Below are 23,760 nucleotides of genomic sequence, written 5' to 3'. Positions count from 1 at the left end.
TGTCTCTGGGATTGCCCCTTAGCCCCACAAATTTTTGGGGCATTTTTATAGCGTCACTGAGTCAGTGGATAGGGTAAACTGAGAGGCTGTGGGTGGACCAAAGTAAAACGCATTTTCTTTTTTGAATGTATGGACACCTTACAGCCATGAATCTCTGGTTGTCACATTCAAACTGTCATATTGTTTCCTTCTACCTACTGTAGGTGTTTTCAGGTGTTACAAAGTTTGTTTTTCAAAGTTTAATATATTTTACTTTATTTTCTTATTTCATTTTTTTTTTTCGATTTTCAGATTTTTCATTTGATCGAATTTAAACATGTTACATTTAAGTTTTCTCCCTGTATTTTTGCTTTAGTTTAAGATAAAGAATGGAAAATTATGGAAAAATGTATCCCCTGTATTCATGTATGTGCGATTATCAATTAAAGAGAACTGTCAAAAAAAAGAGAAGATCCACCATCATCTATTGGTTATTATTAGCCCAACCTTTTCCTTAAGGCCTCATTTTCTATTAATGACCCCTAACTAAGTGACATATTTTATGGATATTTCCTATTAAATTCAAAACCGTGCAATTAACCCAAACAGTAACTGCAACACGTTTTTGTAAACCAAGTGATTTGGATAATACATTTTGAGCAGATTATTTCTGTTTTTTTATCATTTTTTTTATACAATTCTCTGTCTGTATTATGTATTTATTTTTTTATAAATTTGAATAGGTTTTTTTTTTTGACAAATTCAGTCTTTTCTTGTCACTGACGTTGTACTATTAGACAATTTACACAGAAGTGAACCAACCAAATGCTGAGATATAGGCCTACTGTCTATATTTTTAAAGTTTTCTTACACACCTTAAAATCTAGAAGGCCTCGTGAACACCCAGGCTGGGAACCAGTGATATGTCTCCTGGTCAGTCCAACACTTTGGTCTTGACTGAAACATGTCAACCATTACGACATTCATGATTTCCAAAGGATTAATCTTACTGACTTTGTATCCAGTACCATCATCAGGTCAAGAAAATGTAATTCACAATACTTTGGTTTATGACAAAATACTTAAATGAGCTACAGCTGTACTTTGTTGAGTGCTAATTAGCAACCGACATGGTTAACAAGGTAAACATTATAAATTAGCATGTTTATTAAGGGTTGCAGTGGTTCGGCCACAACTCAATACTATGTATGATTCACTTGTCTGATTGAACAACTTAGGTTATACATGCTACAATTATTTGCATAGGCAGTCATAATGAAGCAAACACAGGAGACTGGCACACACAGTCAGTACAACACTACTTGATTTGAAAAAAAAACATAGGTCATTTGCATCCTCTCAGGATGGACTGATGTATAACTACAGATATGGGAATATGTCAGTAAAAAAACAGTGCTCAGTCTAAAAGAACACTTAAGAAAAGAACAGGTGAACATATTTCTTAATAGCACTAATCTGCAGCCTGATGTCAATATGATGCCTGATAAGTGGAAATATTTATAAAACCATTCCTGTTCTAAACTATTTCTCTGAGTATTTTTACTTTATGTTTTGAGGATACGTATATCTGATAAATGTTCTTTTTGAAGCATGAGGTTTCCTGGAGCAAGACTGCATGCTGTGCTCTGACACATGTGTTGAAGAATAATTTGAATTTGTGTTTTTGATACGTCATGCAAAAAACCCACAATCCTGCTGCTGTCTGACATATGAGCACAACCAGCATACCTATGCATAGGCTATTTGGCGTCAGCAGTCAGTGAGTTTGGAGACGCAGACAATCGGAAACAAACAAGGTGGGTGTTCTTTAAAAATGATGTTAATATTATTAATATTAGTTAATATTTCTAAAATGAGTTTCCTAATGTCCCATTTTCCACAAATAAGTTGGTCTTGTTTATTTCCACACTGGTTTAGGTTTTTTCCAGTTTTATACATAATGTTCAAAGTTTGTGTTTTTGAAAGTGACACCAGGGGTAGTAAAAGTGTACATCCTCTTTACTCAAGTAGAAGTACAGATTGAGGATTATTCAAAGAGACTCCGGTGGAAGTAAAAATACTGATCCAACTTATTTACTTCAGTAAAAGTGAAAAAGTGCAGGCTATGAAATTAACTTAATAAATTGATAATTCCCCTCAAGTGCATTCAAAGTTAAGTAGCAAGCCTGTTTTGAATGTGTACATGTAAACCGAGCAGAAAATACAGATATTTGTGTTAAACTTAAGGGAATAAAAAATAAAAGTTCTTGTCTTGAAGACATCTCTTACTGGGTTGGGTAGATGGTTGATAAACCTTAAACTTATTATTATGAAATATTATTTGTGATGTTTCCTTTGGGTGCTGATTTAACTTCCATTTTTGAAAACCTTTAGGACACTCCAGTGCCTCGTTATTAGAAGTTGCAGATTGGTGTATTTTGAGAACTCAAGCAGTCAATGGATGACACTCTGTTCCTGTCACTATACAAATTTTCAAAAAGAATGCCCTGTAGTAAAAGATAATCCAGGTACATTGGACAAAGAGTAACTGGTACCTTAAAGATTTGGTGATTCTCTACCATCAAAGCAGTCTGGCAGCCAAAATATCTAAGTCCTTGAAATACTGATTGCAATGAATAATAGTACATTTGTTTTCTTTTAGGCAGGTTGTAGGGATAAGCATACACATACCAGAGAGAAAAAAGCTCCTCCGTGAATTATTCTGCGTGCCCTGAGTGATAGCTGGAGCTTCCACAAACATATGCTGGACCTGAAACTCTGCAAGTTGAATCATGAGTATAAAAGATGAACAGCGGTGTTAGAAAATATCTGGTTCTTTGCAATTGTACAAGCCGTATATTCAGAAAACTAGAGACGCCAATCACTCAGCATTAAAGGTCCAGTGTGTAATATTTAGGAGCATCTGTCTGAAGAAATGGAAAGGTATATGATATGTATCACTATGTTTTCATTAGTGTTTAATCACCTCAAAATAAGAATCAATATGTTTTTTTACTTTAGAATAAGCCTTTTATAGCTACGGATGCCGTGTCTGTCATGGAGTCGGCCATGTTTCTACAGTATCCTGGCTCTAGTCGGGGGCGTTCGCGTTTTCACAGCCACCATAGTTTCTCCTTCACACTTAGAAGGGGAGGGTGAAGCAAGGGAGTTGCCATCACTTACAGATTCCAGCTCAGTACTTGATGAGTTTGACAATGATGTGGCAATGTGTTCCCAAATACAACTAATTAATTAAAACTGGTGCTGTGACTGTAGCCTAGACCATTCTTTGTTCTATGTTAAGAAGCATTGTATAGATCAAATGGGAGCTGCAGTGGGGGAAAATACTTCCAGAATCAGCATGAAATATAACTTGTGTCTCAATGTCTCTCTTTTCCCTTTCTGTGCGCCTCCTGTCTCGCTTTAATTTATTTTTCCCCTTAGGCATACAACTACATACAGATATGTCAGATAATTCCAGCAATGTTCTACTCTACCACTGCTCCAACTACACACTTGTCAGAGACATTGACTCCGCCATTACTGTCCTGAGAATTGTCCTCCTCCTCCCTCTCTGCACCCTCGTCCTCTACTTTGGTCAACAACGATGGCGACAGCAGGGCTCCTTTACAACAAGCCACTCTGATATCTTCACCTACCACATGGCGGCCATGCAGATGATCTGGATCTTGGGGTGCTTCTGCTACTTTTATGGTGGATATGCTGACATTGTGGATATAACAATGGCAGGAATCTGTACAACATCATTTGTTTTCTATGGAGAGACCTTTCTTCAAACTCTGACCTGTGTAGAGCGATACATGGCTGTTGTTCACCCCATCGTCTATCTTCGGCTGAGAAATACACATGGGGTTTGGATCAGACACATCAGCATTGGGTGTGTTTGGCTGCTGAGCTTTGCAATGACGGGTTTAGCCACTTTGTACATTCCTTTCTTCCCCACCGTCCCTTTCTTCTGTACTTTAGTCTTCTCCTTAATAGTTGTATCTTTTTGCAGCCTTTCTACTCTCTGTGCTCTGATTCGCCCAGGGCCAGGGGAAGGAAGTGGAGAAAAGGAGCGAGTTGACCAAACAAAGCAGAGGGCTTTCCAAACCATCACAGCCATAACAGGAGTGCTGTGGTTGTGGTTAGTTGGGTATGTTGTTTGCATTGCTATGGACAACTCATCACTGCTGAGCGACAGAGACGGCTGCTTGGTGATGACGTGTGCAGGCTTTTTGAATCTGCCCTGCAGTTTGGTGTTATTTGTGCTGTATCTACACAGGGCAAATCTAAATTGATGAAGCTGTGCCACAGAAAACCATACGCTGCCGTCCTATCAGAACATTGTTGTATATTGTTGATATAGGTGTGTGTCGTATATGTATGCGGAAAATAAACAGAACTTGTTTGCATGTTCCATCCTGGGTAAGCCCTCTTAACCTCTCCATAATGAGCTGTGGCAGCTCATTCAGCCAGCTGAATCAGCAACCGCTGATTTGTCATTTGTGCCTGCTGTCATCAGACTGAACGACAGCAATGGAAGCCACAGATATGTTTATTGCATTTTGTACTATATGATATCTCGATATTAATAACAATTCTAAGTATAATCACATAATGATATGATATAATATTCTGCTGTACACTGTTATAGCTGATGATATTACTCATGCTAATAACCACTATGTCACTTTGCCAACAGTATTAGACACTAGTTTTACTCTATGCCTACTGCTATTGTATTATCTTTAATTTTGTATCAGTGCTACTTTTAATTATATATTTTCATCAAGTTTGTCTATTTATCTGTACGTTTTTCTGTCCTTATGCTATGCAAAACGTGAATTAATCAATAAAGGATCTTATCTTATTATCATATATTACAAATAAATTGTAAAGTTACCTTACCGTGTGCTGCAGGGGTGGGGGTTGGACGGATTGTGAGCAGGCATAATTTGGTGACTTTGAATGCTGCTTGTGGATATGACAAATCCAGTATGGCAGTTATCAAAGCCACTTATGCATGCATACAAATGTCATCAAAACACATTGAGATCTTTCAATAAGCAACATTCTCACAAAACCAAACCACAACAAATGGCTGCCACTTAGGAATCAATGCTTTATTTTAGTGTTGAGTGTGTGTGGATGTTAAAGAGACAGTCCATACTGTGAACAGACATAACATATAGTAAATACAGAGAGACAGAGAGAGAGAGAGAGAGAGAGAGAGAGCAGGCAAGTGACTCACTACATATCCACTTGAGGAAAAAAAAAACTAAATTGATGTACAATGTTGTTCATCTCATGGTGCAAACTAACACTGATAGACACCCAAGCTACATCATTGACAAATGTAGTTTCCAGTTGTTGTTGTTTTTTTTTTTCCTGATTTCAGAACAAAAACTCCCTCAAATGGAGGTGTAGTCTACAAATGAACTATTTGAAATGGTTATTAGCTAACTTACCTATGTTTGCAACAAATTCCAATTCAAGATCACTGAGAAGGCAGTTCCATCATGTCAACTTCCAAACAACATTCATGTATTACTTAAGGCTGATTCTCCAGCTGAAAAAGGCCTAGATTATTTAAAGAAACACAACCTGCTTTTGTTGAAACAATCAATACCGCCAACAAATCCAAAAATCTTCTCCCAGCTCTTGGTTGATGTTGATTTAGCGGCTCTATTGGGCGCTTAAACAAAGTCAGAAAACGTACTTCTTACAGATTCTGGAACAGACAACATGAACTACATTTTGGAACAACTTTAATCTATTATTCCTATTTGTTTTGTCTTAGCTATCTGTAAAAGAGACGGCTACCATTGTTAGCATTCAGCATAGACACCAAAGGCTACAAATAACCAAAAACGATTGAGTTAGGATACAACAAGTTGTGTTAACACTTCAAAATAAAGCTCCGGACCTGGACCTGGATCAGAAATGCAAAACTAACAAGCTGTTTTTGCTTACTGGCTAGCTTGATGTTGTTTTCCCACAAAGCAACTTTCATTTGACAAAACAATAACAGAATAAAACTTTAAACGCTGATTTGTCCACTCGTAACAGTCAATATAAAACGTATCAAATACCAACAATCATATTTTGATTCAACATAACAGACAAAATGTACAAAAAGAAGAAATATAATGGGCACTTAAGAGTTTCAATGCACATGGTGGAACACAATCAAATGGTAAGATAGAAAGATTGAATGATTAAATAAATAAATAAATAAATAAATAAATAGAAGCAATAACTTAAGTTTACTAAATCAGTTGTGAACATGTGACAAGTATATTTCTGTTATTATTTTTTCTTCCTGCTTTAATAAATAGACTGATAGACATCATGTCCACCACAAACTATTAGTCAACAAAGATGTTCTCTATATATTAATAATAAAGGCTAAAACTGTCCAACTGAATGCTGATGTGAGTAACTTAAATGCTTTTCTTGCCTTTTTAATAATTAATGTAAATGCTTTGTATTATTATCACTATCACATAGCACTTTTCCAACAGTAATTTGTAAATGCTTTGCAGTGTCACATTTGTCTCATGTCCATTACTGTAAATATTCTTCGGAGTTGGTGAGCTGTTTGTAAAATGGGAGCTTACAGCTGAAATGCGGTATGTTTGATGTTAACAATCACATATTACAGAGGCATGCTTCTAGAACACTGAGGCATTGCTATATGGGTGATGACAGAACATGTGGAATTGTACAAGCCAGCGACGGCACTTCTCGGAACTCTTCAAGCATTCTAGAATCCTTGGCAATGTCGAGGAATGAATCGAAACATTCTAGAATTTCCTCCCCGGCCTCCTGTTTTTCATTACCGAGACAGCGAGCAGAAACAAGTGTGTAAAAATGTTACAGATTCCAAATATGTTTGTTAATTTGAGCATTTTACATGATATTATTAAAGGTATTCTCACAAATATATATGATAGATTTATAGACTTTTTTTTTCTCCTTGCGACAAATCAGGAAAAATATATTAACACTCAAACCAAGCATAGATAGGCAATGCTGCTCATCAAGTTACCGCGTCAATCAACCAAATAAATCAATCGTTCAGTCATAAGAATCGTTCATAAGAATCAAGCAATTGTTTTCTACTAATTAATTTGTTCCTTAAGACTTGTAAAGAATACTAGCATATGGCAAGAAACAAAATAAACATTCCATATTCAGACAATCCTAATGTACAAACAATGGACAACAGGCTAAAAGTGGCCATTGTCTTAGTCTGATAATGTGTTTCTAATGACCATCACAGAGTCAATAGTGCGTGCTTAGGTGCAATTCCTTCAGTCATATTTACAGATTTTCACATTTACTGCTGGGAGTTTCCCTGTACAGCCACAGTCCTCTGCCGCTGGACCAGTTTAAAGCTAAGTGCTCTGCTCAAGGGCAACCTAACAAGCTCTAAGAGTTGGTAGCTAATGTTAGCCTCCAAATGTCAGAGCTGATGTTGGTGTACGAATGTAAACTACGGTACAAAAGCCGTAGGGGAAGTCTGTGGTAATGAGTGGCAAATGATGTCAAACCAAGACGTAGACCTCTTTTAGCTCAGTGGCCATTATTTTGTCAATGACGTACAACATTCTCTCCTAAAACACCATCCTGTATGTATTCATTTGTGCCTCTGATGCTTCTCCGATCCCTTCATCCATTATTCCTTCCATTGTTGGTTTAGGAAGCAGTGGTTTCCAAAGACATTCTCGTCATCGTCGCCTTTCACAACCTTCATTTGTTCCTTTCTTTTTTAAAGCCTTATTTCATCCATTCCTCATTTTTTATACTAATGCCATACTCAGAGAAAGAGGGACTTCCAGAAGTTGACATCATGAATTAGTCGTTGCATAACTTTTTTATACTCCAGCCTTGCATGACTTTGTGTCCCATTCTGTTGAATTTCTCAAATTTGCCCAAGGGCAAAATCTTGAATCCACCATCTTTCCAATTCCCCATGTCTGCTTACAATCCTGATCCCTCTTTAGACTTTAAGAGGATGTAGCCCAAAGACCAGTCTTTGCCCCACTATTCTCTGCTAGTTAATGTCTACTGTTTTTTATCTTTATTAATCAAAATCAACAAAGATGTCAAAACTAGATTGACTTCATTGTGGTAAAGTGATGTAATGATGACTAATTCTTCTTCTTTGCTTCCTCCATCCCTCCTTACATTGTTACAGGCAGCGGTTCATGCAATAATTCCAAGAGTTTGACATCGTGCACCGTATCTTTTCATTCCAACAATGGCCACCCCAACTGTCCCTCCTCTCACCACTTCATTTCTCCATCCAAGCCTCCATCATTGTAGGTATCGGTAGACTTTGAAGCAGTGGTTGCCAGAGTCGGCAACCACCACATGTCCGTCTGAGGTTAGAGCCAGACCTTGAGGCCCGTAGAGAGGATCCGCTGATGTATTGATGTAGGAGAGGAAGGAGCCACTGCCGTCAAACACCTGGAAATGTTAGAACAGAGAAAAATGTGTTTTCATGATTGCAAAAACTCTCAACAACCTAAGAACAGGCTTCTTGTCATTAGAGATCAAGGACTGCGTACCTGTATTCTGCTGTTCCCCCAGTCAGCTACAATGATGTTCCCATTAACGTCCACAGCCACGCCAGTGGGAGCGTTGAACTGGCCGTTTCCCTCGCCATTAGAGCCAAATTTCAACACTAGCTCCCCATCAGGGGTGAAAACCTGACAGAGAGAGAGAAAGATACCAGAATCTGTAATAATGTGTCCTGTTCTGGAGGGTTCTGGAGCAAGAAATTAAATATCTACCTGTTCACCTAGACTAAAAGTATCATTTCAGTTCAGTCAGTAAGGCCTTACCTTGACTGAGTGGTTATGGAAGTCAGTTACGATGATCTCGTTGTTCTTGTTCACTGCAGCAAAGTGTGGACCTTCAGGACAGGAGCACAGAAACAGGTTGTGCTGTGAGTGCTTCAACTAACACCTCAACACTTGCTGTTCACTGCCTTTATCCAATGTTCTTATGTCTGTTGTGGAAACGTATGCAAATCTGCACATTTATTTTATACAATATTTACATTTGCAAACATAAAATTTCAGAAAGAATTTAATACCAAAAATAAGAAATGTAATTAACAGGGGAGGTTTAATGGGATTAGCTATTTTATTTAATTTTTTATCCTCCTCACCTTTATTGTCTTAAAATGAAATTGTAATGATGTTCAGGGATCTAGGGTAGGGTAGTTTGGCACAAACGTTAAAATTACACAACTAAAAACATTTAAAAATGATGCAGCCACCCATGTTTTGCTTATAAAAGGAATCGATACCGATGTGTAGCTTGTGACTATTGAAGTATCCATACCCGAGGATTGATCCACCCATCCCTACTCTAGGTTTTTCCACTTTCACTTTAACTGCTGTCTGTGATCACACTTTATCTGACACTTCAATGGCTCTACCTTCCTTTGAACAAGTTCTACCTGCAAATTGCTTGTCACCGTTGCCTCGACTACCAAACTTGGTGATGAGCTTGCCGGTCAGCTGGAAGATGAAGACCGTGCATGCCTTGTTGTCCACCACGATCACATGACCATTCTGGTCCACAGACACGCCCTTTGGCCCCATAAGTCTACCGGAGCCAAGCTTCGCCTGATAGATGCCAAAATCAACCAACGAGAAGGGACAACCATTCAACAAAATGCATGAGATGAGAGTCTGAACAAATTGTTTTCATGCATCAGAAAATCTACCAGCCACCATAAAAGTCCACCAAGTCCATAAAAGGTAAAATACAGTTTATATTTCTATACTGATGCTCAGTCGATTTAAATTAAAGAATCAATCAAATTTACAGTAATCCTTCAAGCTCAAAACCACGAGTGCACCTACCTTGAACTTGCCCTCACAGGAGAAGATGCTGACCCACTTGTTATCGTAGTCTGCAATGATGATGTCACCGCTAGGGTGCACGGCCACGCCCGTGGGACGCTGCAGTTGCCCCGGCGACCGCCCACGTACCCCAAAGCGAGTCTTGAATTCCCCCTCGTTGGAGAAAATCTGGACATAATAGACATAATGCATACCTTAGCTTAGACCTAAACCTAAATTTGACCTAAAACCAAGTCTGAACCCTCCAACAGCCACATGAAGAAGAGAGGAGCAGATAGAATAAGCTGTACCTGGACACACTGATTATTACTGTCAGCAATCAGAATTCTGCCGCTGGAGGAGGCTGCGACTCCTTGAAGATTGGTGAACTCTCCTTTATTCCTCCCTTTCGTTCCTGAAGTGAGAAGGAAAAATCTGATAAATTGATTTTCTGACTGACGATATTTCTCAAAAACATCATCATTTCTGAATTTGTTTTGAAACATTTCATTACGGCAATATTAAAATCCCTTGAATCCTTGGCTCTGTTTTGACTTATTACCATCTTTTGGTTATTTCATGCTATTGTTATTTTCAAAATAAGATGGACTCCAAAATGCCATCAGTTTACATGTGAGTGATACTATACACATTCTAGGACAGTTTTTATTAAGTGTTATGCTTACAATCGTTAATTTCATCACTCTTATTTCTATTTGTGATAAAAATGTTTTGAATTTTGGCACTACACTTCCCATCATACTTTGTGTGATAAACAGGAAGTATAATGGTGCCAAGGAGTAACGGTGGAAACAAAAAACTGGAGCCAGGCTCCACCTTCTTGGCCGAATTTGGATTTTCCAAAGAAAATTGACAATATGGCAGCCAGCAGTAAACCCAAATCAAAGCTTCAAAATTATTCCCAGTGAATCCTATTGCTTTAATAATAGCTTTAGCTCTATTAGGTGAAATAAAGTGAATCTGCTGGTTTATCTGCACTGCACTGTTGAAGAGTAACGCCTCACCGATCCTGAAGATCAGGTCATCCTCAATGGGGTTCTGGGTTTTGCGTCGCGGGGTGCCCAAGGCGCTGCTGGCTCTCTTGGAGCCTTTTTTTTTCTGGCCGGGGGACTTCCCTCGTCTCTTTGCCCCCTCAGAAGAGCCCGTGGACGGGGTGGCGTAGGCTGCTGAGTTGGTTGCTGTGGTGGTTGAGGGGGACACCTGGAGACAGTGATGGAGGAAGAATACAGTGCTTACAAGTATGAATTTTAGGTGTTATGTTAATATGTAAGGTCAATTTTTTAAAGTTTCAATTAAGTACATTGATGTGACATGGCATTCAGTGCAGTTATATGTATAGTGATGTGTGGTAGGCTAGCAAGTTAGCAAAAAGTTTGACTGGCCCATTTCACTGTGATGCGATTACCCAGAGGTGACACCACACGCTTTTAAACTTATAGTTCCCTTTGGGCTACGTCCATTTTTGTTCTGAAACCGTCAGTCAGACAATCATTGCAGTCTTTTCTCATTGTTCACACAACCACTTTTGTTATCCCCATAATTATCGCTTGCCTTTCGGTGTCAGAGTGGGATATTCACCCCACCTACCAGTGTGGGCGTTTACATAGAACCATCTGGGAAGTTGTAGTTGGAAACTGTTTGATAGGGAAGGCACTTTCAACAAATTCTCAGCAGGTGATTGGATGAATCCTCTATCACCGTCTATCACAGCTGAACTTCGGAGTAGTCAAACTCTTACAGAAACCAGTTGGGAGAAGAGTGAAAATATATTTTCCATCCAGAAAAGCATGTCAGTAATTCCTCAAAGGACCTGGAGCCTGGCAGGATGAATTCTCGCATGATTTCGTGATCTTGTTGAGTCCAGCTGCCTCGCAAGGGCAGTTCTGAACAGTCATGAACACTTTTTCTTTCAGACTTAGTTGGACGAAACCAGGTTGTTTCATTTGTACCCTGGCCTTAACTGTACACCACGGCTGAGGCCTTCAGGAATTTGGTCAGTGGTTGGCCAAGTGAAAAATTCAGCCTTGTTATGAAAATGAAGGCATGGCCCCAAACTTTTGCTACCCACACACACCCTCCACCCACCTCTACTTCTGCCTCTGAGACCCTGTTGACAGTCAGCTTGAAGGGGCTTCCTTTGATGTGCTGGTCATACAGACGCAGAGCCAATGAGAAGTTGCCCTCCTTCGGTACTATGTACACAAACTCATAAGTCCCATTCTTGTGGTCCACTATTTCACCGTCCACTATGCTGCCATCTGGGGTGAATACCTGGATAAACAAACATATAAACAAAGATAATGTTTAGTCATTTCTCTGTAAATGTGTCCACATTGCACTTTTTTTGAGTGACGGTGTAAAACAAACCTCCGCTGACAGGATTGCATTGCCACTCTTGCAGGCTCCACCTGACTTGTCTCTTGTCACTATGGTAACTGAGGCAGGATGTCCCACAATGCATTGCTCCAGGCCTGCACCCATCGCCTCGCTCTGGCTTGCCACCGCACTGATGAAGATGAGGGTGGAGAGGGTGGGTCGAATGGTGTTAAATGCTAAAAAGCTTATTTTTAGCACTGGTTTGAATATTTTTAGTCAGCATGGTCTCACCTGGTGGTGACGATGGTCCCCAGGTTGTGTATCGACTTCCTCAGCCCGTCCGTCTCCAGCACCAGATCCAGCTGGTCGTTTTCCTCCGGCTGACATGGCAGGCCGAGGCCAGCTAGCTCCCCCAGCCTCTCCCGCAGCTCCCGCTCCGCCTGTAGAGTCGCCACGCACGCCTCCCCAGCCAGAGCCTCCTCCGACTGGGTACAGGAAGCCATGATGTCCCCCTCTCCCCGGATGAGGCTGTCCACCTGGGCCTGGAGGACCTGGAGACACCATAGATAGGATTGTTACTGAATCATCGATTTTGTGAAGTGGCCCAGTGGCAAGAGAGGCTGTATTTTCACACCCATCAAAAAAACTTCATTAGTTCTCATTGTTAAACTCAGCCAGACGACAGAAATATTGCTGTCAAACATGAAAGCACCTTCTGTTTGAGTCCATATGTGACCTCCAGCTCCATCAGCAGAACACTCTTCCGGACATCAAGCTGCTTGTGCAGATCCTCAAAACTCGACTGGATGTCCTCTTCGATGGAAGTTCTCTGATTGGTCAGCTGCTGGAGGATCTCCTTAACAAAGGACAGGGCGTCTGCAATCTGAGGGAGTCTGAGGAGATAAATATGGAGGGAAAAAAAGCTTGTTGCATTTCTTTCAATGGAAATATACCGTCCACACAGTTCACGCCAGGGAATGCTTTGTTAATCCTTTGTTTGGTACATTAAATATTAATGTGTGGAACCTCATATGAATATAAGATTGTTTGATCCTTTTATTAAAACATCAATGTGTCCCTCTGCGTCATGATAAATCGCTAATGGTTGAAGAGTGCAAGACACACTGTGCATGTTCCTGTGAGTGTGCTTGAACTGCAGACATGAGAGAGATGTTTTATGGTCCTGGATTTCCCAGCCTGTCCACCAGATGGCAGCTTCCCCTGTTCACTCCAACAACTGTGTCTCATTAGTGTCTCTGTATTCCCTGTGTGTCTTTATGCTACGCTCGAACTAAAAATTTTTGGTGCTTGTAATTTACTTGAGTATTTGCATTTAATAATACTTTATACTTCTACCACACTACAGTTCAGAGGTAAATGATATGAGATAAAACTACCAACAACACATAAAGTAGTTATAATTAGCTTAATCTTCACCAGCTAACATGTTGAAACCTTAATAAAAATGTAATAATAAAACATATAATAAAATATAATATAATAATATAATTGTATGATATTTTTAAGTGATCTTAAGTACATCTTTCTGATGCTACTTGATTATCCTGCTGATTCCTTTAAATTAAGTAAGATTTTGAACACAGGACTTGTAATGGAGTATTTTTACACAGTTTTATTGCTTCTTTTACTTTAATAAAGGATCTGAATACTGACACTACCACTGTATTTGTCTATTTGAGAAGACTTTCTTGGATGACAAATAGTGTGTGAGAAAGAATTTACTGACTTGAAAAAAAAAAAGTAACTCGCATCTTTTAATGAGCTTTGGCTCCAACTCCAAGTATCCCCCTCACAGCGGACACATCAATCACGACAACTGGTAATCACGTGTCCAAAGCTAGAATATTGAATTTAAATGTGAACTATGTGTACCAATGACTGTTAATTTATGTTTTGTTTGATCAGAAATCAATATTAAACTGAGGACATCAAAGCAACATTACAGGTTTACCATTTACACCACCACTATAACTGTGTGTAAATTAAACTTACAAGAATACAGTCATGACGGTGTGTACTAACCACAGCCACTGAGACTTCTACCTGTTCTGGGCGGCCCCCATCCGCTCCTGCAGGCTGCTGTGGTGCTGCTCCAGGACTTGGCTGAGAGGCACTTTAGGGTGCTCTTCGTGGTCCGACACACAGTCCTCACACAGCGGACACTCGCAGGCCGAACAGTACAGGTCTGCCACCTGCAGGTGAGAAGGTGAGCACAGTGGTGGAGACAAAAGGAAAGGATAGAGAGCACAGTTAGAGGGAGATTTGGATAAGTAGAGTTAAATTCACTAGACTGAGGGCTCAGATGACACTGTTCAAATGAATTATGTGTCTTTGATTTGTGCTTTGGCTGCCAAACCCAAAGCCAACAGGTCCATACAAATGATCAGGTTTAAAGGACTCTGATTGTTTTTTTATGTTATTTATTACGAGGTTTCTCTGTGAGTTTGTCATTCTGCATCCTTGCATGTCATGTGTAGCCAGTCAGTAACCATAGTTATATTATTTCAGTATTGAAATGAAGCAGAAAAATAGCTCATATAGGTCAAGCTTGGAGCTAAAATATTGCAGAATACCAGTCGAGTTCAGGCAGATCTGGGCTTAAAGGAATAGTGCAACATTTTGGGAAATATGTGTATTCATGGCTGTTAAAATATATATGTATTTAAATAATTGAATTAATATCATAAATGTGGCTTCATCTAAGCACTTCTTGTCGACTAGGGAAGGATGCAATCACCTGCCGTGTACTTTTTGAAAGTCCCTGCCCTCTTCAGTTGTCAGCGATGACTTCCCAGATGGTTCGGTGTAAGAAACCACCTGGCACAGTCAGGTTACGCAAAACCCAAATGAAAACGCAGAACAAGGAGGCCCATAAATATTGCATTCCTACCTTTCCTGCATGTTGTGGGCAGGCGTTTTTACCGGGTGGAGCCTCCAGGACTGTGCACTCTTCACTGCTGCTATCTGGGGAGTGTTGGTGGGTCTCCATCTGCGAGCGGCAGCCTGGTGGGGGTGAACCTCCGAACACACCCCTTTCTCCACGCTGCAGCCAGGGGAAAGGGCTAGGGGCGTCCCGATACACGGTTTCCTCCTGTCTGGTTGTACTGTCTGCTATCGTAAACTCCTTGTCTCACACTTTATTCCATCGTACGTGTGAGAGGAAGGGGCAAAACATTCAAATGAACTCTTTATGATAACTCGTGGCACATGCTGGATCTGAGGAGAGGCATGGCTTTTGCTGTCAAAGTGGAATTATCTGTCTTTGCAGCCAGGAGGAGGGGTTAAACATTCAGACACACCCCTTTCTGAAGGACCCAGTCAAATTTGAGGGATTAAACACCCATATGCCCCCCCTTCCTGCAGGACTTTTCCACAAAGCACCCAGAAAACGTGTGCTGGGAAATAAGATGTAGGTGTTGTTTCTCTGTTTTAGTGTACAATCATGCACTTTTGTCAGAGCTAACAATCTTCTATATCTTGGCAGACATTGTTCCATTACATTCCTGTTGTGTAAAAAGGCGTCCAGGCAAAACTCCACAAGTCTTCCACTTAAAAAGTCCTTCTGTTTCCATGTGTTGTCTTATCCGGGAAGCAATACGTCTCCTGAAACACGAAAAGGTCAATCCTCTTTAGGTCTAATCTGGGGAAAAGCCACAGACCTTGGTGTTGATTTAATTCACAATGGGTTTACACTCAGGACAGCCTCCACTGTGTCCTGGGGAGAAAAGAGAGGGATGAGGATTAGGTGGAAAGGCAGATAAAAAAAAAGACACTTCTGCCCCTAACTCTTGGCCGTGTTCTTCCCTCCTTTGTGATGAGTATGATTACAAGTTTCATCAAATACCAAATTTTGGATATTGTTCATTAATGTTACATGTAAAAGAGAAATGAAACCAGATAGTGGAGGTTCATTTTCAAATTTAGTTTCACTTGAAATCTTTTCACACATTCGGAAGTAACAAAAACGGGAGTTCCTCTAATGGCCCCTAGAGGCTGGCTCCAGAAGGCCCCATATTAAAATGTCTAAAGCGGCCACACCCTTAATTATGTATAACTTTAGAGATGATGCATTTCTTTCAACCACCACAAGATGGAAAACTCTGATTGCATTGACTGTGAGATGAGTGGATCATTAAGTCATGGATTCTACACACAACACGTTGGACCACAAACAGCCTGTTTCGTCACTATAGGAATGCCCATATGTTCCTTCCAGGTGGCGCATCAGATCACTGCACACCCCTAATTAACTCCCAGATGGTACACTCATAGTGGGGATCATGTGCAGCAAGACCAGATACAGATAGTATGACGCACAGATGGGGGGGGCTGCATGTAGGACCAACAGAGAGAAGTGAATGAAGAGATGAAGAGTAAGATGCTAATAAAGAGCTTCTGGGAGCAGTAATGTAGGTCACCGAAATGTCTTCAGAGTGATGGAAAGAGAGAGAGAGACGGGAGTGAGGCTGTGGTTTCCAGGGTAACAGACAGCATGGTGGGGAGGGGGGTGTGTGTGAGGACGACATACAACCAAAAAGTGAAGCAGTCATGGTCCCTTTAATCCTTAAAATCCTAAATTTAACAGTCTGCGCGCTTCACAGAGCAGAAATGAGCACATCCAGTTGAGGAATCCTCATCTGGACTGCGTGGATCCTGAGTCGTTCTTTACGTCCAGAAAGGAAGAAAACAATGCTTAAAGTAGTACATTTACAGCCCGTCTGTATTTTAACCACGTCTGTGTGTAAAATATGAACTGAATATTCCTATGAATGATTTATAAAGGGGAGGGATTATGGATATGAGCTGCCTGTGATCTTGTACATAATCCTGTTTTAACACCTCCTCCCCCCAAAATATTCTGCTCAGAGCACACAACCTTCCTGACGTGAAAGTCTAGCCTTACACAGACTAACACACACTTTACGTCTGTCTGACACACACACACACGGATAAGTTTGTCTTGTTTCCTATGATATTTTTTATTTTATCCTCCAATGAAAATGCATATCATCTTATTTTTGAATACATTTTCCACACAGAGATGCACACACGTAACTGCGACACCCCCACACTTTCATTCTCTGCAGTACAATGCTGCAAAGGATTATGGGGCGACAGTGAGGCTCTATTTGCAGGGTGTGTGTGTGTGTGTGTGTGTGTGTGTGTCTGGGCCTTGTGATACTGTGGTGACTGTTTGTGACTGCCACTTACAGAGCGAGAGACAATTGAACGCTTTCTTTCTTTTTCTCTGCAGTTTCATAGAACATTCATTTATTCATCTATATTTTGAACTGATGTGTACGTTGTGTGGTTGTTGAGTTTGTTCAGTGTGAGCATGTCCAGACTTCAGACTTCATATGTGTCATTGTGTGTTCTTGTACATTGGGCCAATTTGAATTTACAGTGTTAAAGTTATCATCTTTAAAATGTTCATGAAATCAAACTCAGTAATTACCTCACTAAACCTCACATATAGTCAAATTCAGATCATGTTGCTCGTGATATGATTACAGACTTCTTTATTAAAGTCGTGAGTTTTGTTTTGTCTCCTTTTGTTCTGTCTTTTGCCTTCTACGAGTCACAACAAGCGACGGGGGATCACCTTCGTTCAGAAAGGTTCTTGCTTTAGCAGCTTTTACTAGAAATTTGAAGTGATGCTAACTTAATTTATTGGTTACAGAAACATTTTACAAGGCATTTTGTTTGCACAGTACAAATAAAAATGTTTTGCAGTGTCACACTGTAATGTGATATGTTATTTGAACTCAATTTTGTAGTTCAAGTTAAAAAATATTCTTTATTAAGTACTTTCTATTCAAAATGAAGTTAAAAACTTAAAATTACCAAAGCTACTTGATCAAGAATGTTTTTTTAACTTAAAAAATTGAGTTAGTTTCCAATGTAATCAGTTAAATTAACTTTTTCTGTTGTTAATTCCTGAAACACACACAGAGGGCAGTTTGAGTGTTAAAACTTTAGCCCTCACTAGCACACAAGTATAACATAAATAATGTGTGTGTGTGTGTGTGTGTGTGTGTGTGTGTGTGTGTGTGTGTGTGTGTGTGTGTGTTTGTATTTACTGCCACATTGAACGGCCCACAGTTTAATGTTCGCTACAGATCAGGGTGCCATAAACGTCTGCTAGCTCTCAGCAGTGCAGGATTGATTCTCTTTCTACCTTAACATATTTCATTTTTATTGCACCGTAGTCATTAATGTATTGGGAGAAAGCTGTGTGTCACTGAGCTGCTCTGCACATCCAGACTCAGCTCTGCAGGAGCACATGGAGGCTCGATGCCTTGCTAAAAGGCCCCTCAGCCGTGGTTGTAAAAGGGAATCGAAAGAAAGTTTTAGAAAATGAGTCTCATTCTTTTGTGTAGAAATCTTGTCAAGCATGTTTTGCATTAGAATCTGGTTTTAAGAAAATACATCTGACTTTGTCGTAATAAGATATTACAGCTTATATTGAGCTAAAATAATGGTTTGCATAATATCCCAGCAGAGGAACGAGATTATTGTCCTTATTTTAAGAGTAAGACTACTTCCACAACGTCTCAGTTTAAGAGAAAGTCGTCTTGTTGTTTTAATATGTATAAATATAATATAAAAAAATAAGAATGTTTCATTTAAGACATTATTTTCTCTTATTGAAATATTCTTTAAAGATTAATATACAAATTCTTAAATTCAGTGCGTAATAATGTGTCTGAAAGTTAAATTTTCACTGCTTGTAATAAACACACCTTCCTTACGTTGTTAGGCCCATTTCAGTCTAAATATTTATGCTTGTTTTCAGAAGATTAGATTATATTTAAGATTATTTAGCTTGTTTGCAGATGGGCTGTTCCAGCAGTGCAGACAACTCTTGGATCACAAATTGACTACAGTTTCCAGCTTATATCTCCAGACTGTGCATTGCATAATTATTTTCACACCAGCTGGTCGAAATGTAATTTGTTAACTTTTAGTTAATCGTCTTATTTGATAATTCCACCACTTTGGTCCAGACTGAAATATCTCAACAACATCTAGCCCAAAGTGTCTTTATATCTTTCTTGGCTCTGATTGGTTGTTTTACGTTCTGGCCTGCTGGATTTTTGCAAATGATAAATGAAAGTATCTGTCTCATGTGCTACTGTCGGGATATAGTGAAAGTTACAGCAACTGCAGCTTTAAAAGGCGAAAGACTTCTGACTTCCCTCAGAAACTGCATAAACCGTGGTGAAGAAAACATTTTGACCTGCCAGATACCCTCACACTAATCAATATCGTCTCTCTGATAACCTACAACTGAATAAAATAAGAAAATGATTCAACAAATCAGTATTTTGTGAAATGTTGATGTTGTAACTGTATTTTATCCCCCAGTTTTTTTTTAACTAAAAATCAACGTTGGGTTTAATAACCAAATTATTCACTAAGATGTTGAGGATACGCCTGCTAGACGCCATTAACACTGAGAGCTTGTTAGCTATTGATGTTAGCATTTAGCTCACAGCTTTTCTTTTTAACAGATCATTTCCAAGGACCTTTCCAGGACATTATCCAGGAAATACACGACAACATTTTCTCAGAAACGCTCGTATTATTTGGTGATTTGACTTCAGTTTACGACAGTTTTCCTCAAACCTTCGTTTACATATGCGAGCTGAGTGCTGGGCGAAAATATAATTAAACTTTTCCAGGATATTTGGTCATTTTAATCAATATCCAGGTTTACCAGGACGCATTTTTGGAGTCAATTTCTGATGATTTTGTACAGACTCTATTTGCCTGTTGCTGTTGATAGCCTAGATCCAGCTCTGCTGCCACTGTTTCATGCCTCAATTCACCAAAAAAAAAGGCCACAAAATACAAAAATAATGAAGAATGAGGGAAATGAACTGCCATATTAAGTGAGGAACCCACCATAAAATCCCCTTAATGTACCAGATGGAAGAACTATTGTTGCCTATTTGTTGCAGTAACTCCACACTCATTCGGTTCATTGATTATTTGATTTGAGATGAGGTAACTTACGTCATCTTGGCTCCACAGACCAGACTCCATTGCATCATCGTGACATTTAAAAAAGGAAGAAATGCTGGAAATCCAATAAGAATGAATTTGAGTTACGTAGTTTCTGCAGGCTGAGGCAGGACTGTAAGAGTCAGACCAGTTTCTGAAGAGCTTGTCAGTAAATCTACAGCTGACACACAAACACACATGATTGTAATCTGATCTCTTTCTCTTCATACGACATATTCCCATGGGAAAGCTCATGGTCACTCTGTTTCTCTTTCACCTACTCTCTCTCTTCTGTGTGTCTCCTTTGTTGTGGGAAATCCAGTTTATTTTTCATTTTGGTTGGTTTTAAAAGGGGGTTTTACACTCCCAGACACTGTTAGACTGTAGAAAGATATTAGATTCATACCTGGTAGTCTCTGACTTACATCTGGGTTCAAACTATTCAGATTGCTCCGCAGCTAAAGAGCCAGATATTTCCCTCAGGAGTCGGTAGAGAACAAAAACTGAGCTAAAAGAGGCTGAATACTGGACTTGCATTCATTAGGTGGACACAAACACGACTACAAATCTGGATGTATAGGCAACTGTTTGTTAACAAGTTCAGTTTAATAACTTTATAGGGTTTAATAATATGTCAGCGTTGTGCCAATTAATGCAGTTTTAAACTCAAATTTAAAGTCAAATCCTGTCTTTTGCAGCGCTCTCAAGTCTTTTTGTTTTTTTGTCTTAATTTTTGTGATATTGTGTGAAAGACGAGTTTAACAGCATTGTATATTATTGTTATTGATGTTGTCTTTGTTGTATTACTATTGTGGCAACTAGTCAAAACTAAACAAACAAAAAAATCCCACAATAATCAAAATATTTATGGCAGTTAGCATCGAACTAGCATTTCTTACCAGTTTTATCCTGTTGGTTGTGGTGAGATTACGACAGTTTCCTCCCAGATGCAGATTTAAAGATTACTGGCCTCTCCTTGTTTATATATAGCCAGGATTGTTAGACAGCTCTTTTTTTCCTTCTGTATGTGGCCGTTTGTATGTGTGGTTATTTTGTGTCTCTTTGTAGTCATTTTGTGTCTCTCTGTAGTCATGCTGCACCTCTTTGTGGTGGTTTGCATCCCTTTGTAACTTTGTAGTCGTTTTTTCCTGTGTCTTTGTGATTTTCTTCTTTGTGGTTTTTTAACATAGTTTTGTAGTCCTTGTGTGTTTCTTTGTAGTCGTTTTGTGTCTCTGTGTAGTCGTTTTCAATCTGTATGTGGTAGTTTGTGTCTGTGGTTGCTTTGCGTCTCTTTGTGGTAAATCTTTGTCTCTTTGCAGTAATGTTGCATCGCTTAGTCAATGTCGTTTTTCTTGTGTCTTTGTGGTCGTTTTCCATTCTTTTCTGTTTCTCTGTAGTTGGTTTGTCTCTCTTTGTAGTCGTTTTCGGTCTGTTCGTGGTTGTTCTGTGTCGCTTTGTGTTCGTCTTGTGTGTCTTTGTGGACATTTTGTGTTTCTCTGTAGTACTGTAGTCGTTTATGGTCTGTACATAGTAGTGTGTTGCATCTCTTTGCAGCTCATTTTTTGTCTCTCTGGCTGTTTCTTGTGTCGTTTTGTGTCTCATCACAGCTGTTTGACTGACTTTCCAACAATAAATATGTAAACTTCACACAGAGGCCCCGGCCTAAGGCCCCACTGACCCCTTCAGCCCCTTTGGGCCTGTTCCCCGGTTGCGCCTGTTCAGCATCCATAGTAAAAACCAGAGGGGATCAGCCCAGTTTCTGTTCACAGAAGTGACGTACCTCCTGTTACTGTTAGCACTCAGGATGCTAACGTGCAGTACATGCAGGCCTGACAGCACACACACACACACACACACACACACACACACACACACTCACACTCACACACACACACACTTGTATTTGCTCTAAAGCTGATCAGTCTGTGCCTGCGTTCATTCATTCGTCCTCCACCCTCGTTCATCCTGCAGTCCGTCCATCCTTCATTTCCTCCATCCCTCCTCAGTCTCTCCCTCCCTCCCTCCCTTCCTCCCTCCCTCGTCATCCCTCTCTCTCAGGGAAGCACACCATGCTACAGATGCTGCTGTCATTACCACACATTCCTCCATCCACCCATCCATCCATCTGTCTATCCCTCTGTCCCCCTTCAAACCCCCCAGAAAAGAAACCCAGCACTCACCATGTTTTCCTCAGACGCAGCGGATGAGTGTGAGTGTGTCTGTTTTCCAGCCTGAAGCCATCGCGTCATGATAGCGTCTTGTTTGCTCCCTCTCCTCTCTGCTGTGTGTGTGTGTGTGTGTGTGTGTGTGGGAGGTGGGGGGGAGGATATCATCGTCACGGCAACACCAGCAGCTTGCAGCAGCAGCACCAGGCTGAGGGAGGGAGGAGACGGGGGAAAGAGGGAGAGATGGGGAGGGGGGGAGTGCATCCATCGGGCCTCGCTGCTGCATCCACCAATGAGGAGCGAGAGGAGGGAGGTGATTGGTTCGTCCGTCTGTCGGTTGTATGATGGTGTGGGCGTATGAGTCTCTCTCTCTCTCTGTTTATCCTAATGTCTCTCTCCCTTCTCACTTTATTAATCATTTAATAATGAATTTTAAATGCATAAAAGTATTTATTTAATTTCATTTTTGATTTCTCCCACTTTATTATTTTATTCATATATATTTACATGTGTAACATTTAAGTTGCTATTCATGCTCCCTTTTATTAACAGTAATTTACACTTATTCCAAACTTTAAAGAGTTAAATGATGATGGAAAACAGAAGATTATATTAGGAGAGGGACATGCAGCAAATATATACACATATTAAAATATCAATACTATACATTCAGTATCTTGTTATACATATGGGACACACACACACACACACACACACATATTTTTACTGTTTAGTAGCTGTTTATTTTGTATTTAATTCATTTTAATTAACTGTATTCTTTCTGAACTAATTTAATCTTTTTAGAATTGTATTCATGTATCATTTTGTTTATTATTAACGCTTTGGCAATAACTGTTTCCAGCATCATTGATGATATTAAAGCATATTAAATAGAGCTGAAGTGAATTAAAGAAAAGTAAAGTATATATCGAACAGTAGCTTGTTTATCGTTATCCGCAGCCTCTCTCCAGAAAAGATGGATGGAAGTCCATTTCCACCAATGTGATGGGAAACAAAGATTCTGTAAGTTATTAAAATGTATGTGACGTATTAAAATGATAAACCTTCTCAAAATAATGATTTTGTATCTCAAAATAATGACTGATATTAAATCATTATTTGGAAAGTCAAATGTTTCTTATTATTTTTGATACTGTTTTTATTATTTGAATATTTTTTAGATATCTTTTTATTATTTAGCTATTTTTTATTATTTTAAAACATTTTATTATCATTTTGATACATTTTCTTATTATTTTGATTTTTTTATTATTATTTTGATACATTTTAATATTATTTAGACTTTATTTTGATACATTTTCTTATTATTTTGATTTTTCTATTATTATTTTGATACATTTTAATATTATTTAGACTTTATTTTG

At 39.4% G+C, this 23,760-nt stretch overlaps 1 protein-coding gene across 1 annotated transcript; it reads right to left on the bottom strand.

Annotated features, from left to right (window-relative positions):
• Window positions 1-5,084: 5,084 nt before the first annotated feature.
• Window positions 5,085-22,586, bottom strand: LOC127360718 (tripartite motif-containing protein 2-like). The gene is made up of 14 exons (XM_051395197.1): window positions 22,391-22,586; window positions 15,094-15,918; window positions 14,247-14,395; window positions 12,895-13,075; window positions 12,474-12,733; window positions 12,234-12,372; window positions 11,952-12,137; window positions 10,871-11,066; window positions 10,157-10,260; window positions 9,867-10,034; window positions 9,458-9,626; window positions 8,835-8,905; window positions 8,559-8,699; window positions 5,085-8,457 (listed from the first exon to the last, which is right to left on the bottom strand). The coding sequence occupies exons 2-14, from the start codon at window positions 15,190-15,192 to the stop codon at window positions 8,305-8,307; spliced, it is 2,016 nt and encodes a 671-aa protein (XP_051251157.1). The 5' UTR covers window positions 15,193-15,918; window positions 22,391-22,586; the 3' UTR covers window positions 5,085-8,304.
• Window positions 22,587-23,760: the final 1,174 nt, after the last annotated feature.

This window comes from Dicentrarchus labrax, unplaced genomic scaffold (assembly GCF_905237075.1).
Source record: "Dicentrarchus labrax unplaced genomic scaffold, dlabrax2021, whole genome shotgun sequence".
NCBI lineage: Eukaryota > Metazoa > Chordata > Actinopteri > Moronidae > Dicentrarchus > Dicentrarchus labrax.
This window is presented reverse-complemented; position numbering and strand designations above follow the sequence as displayed.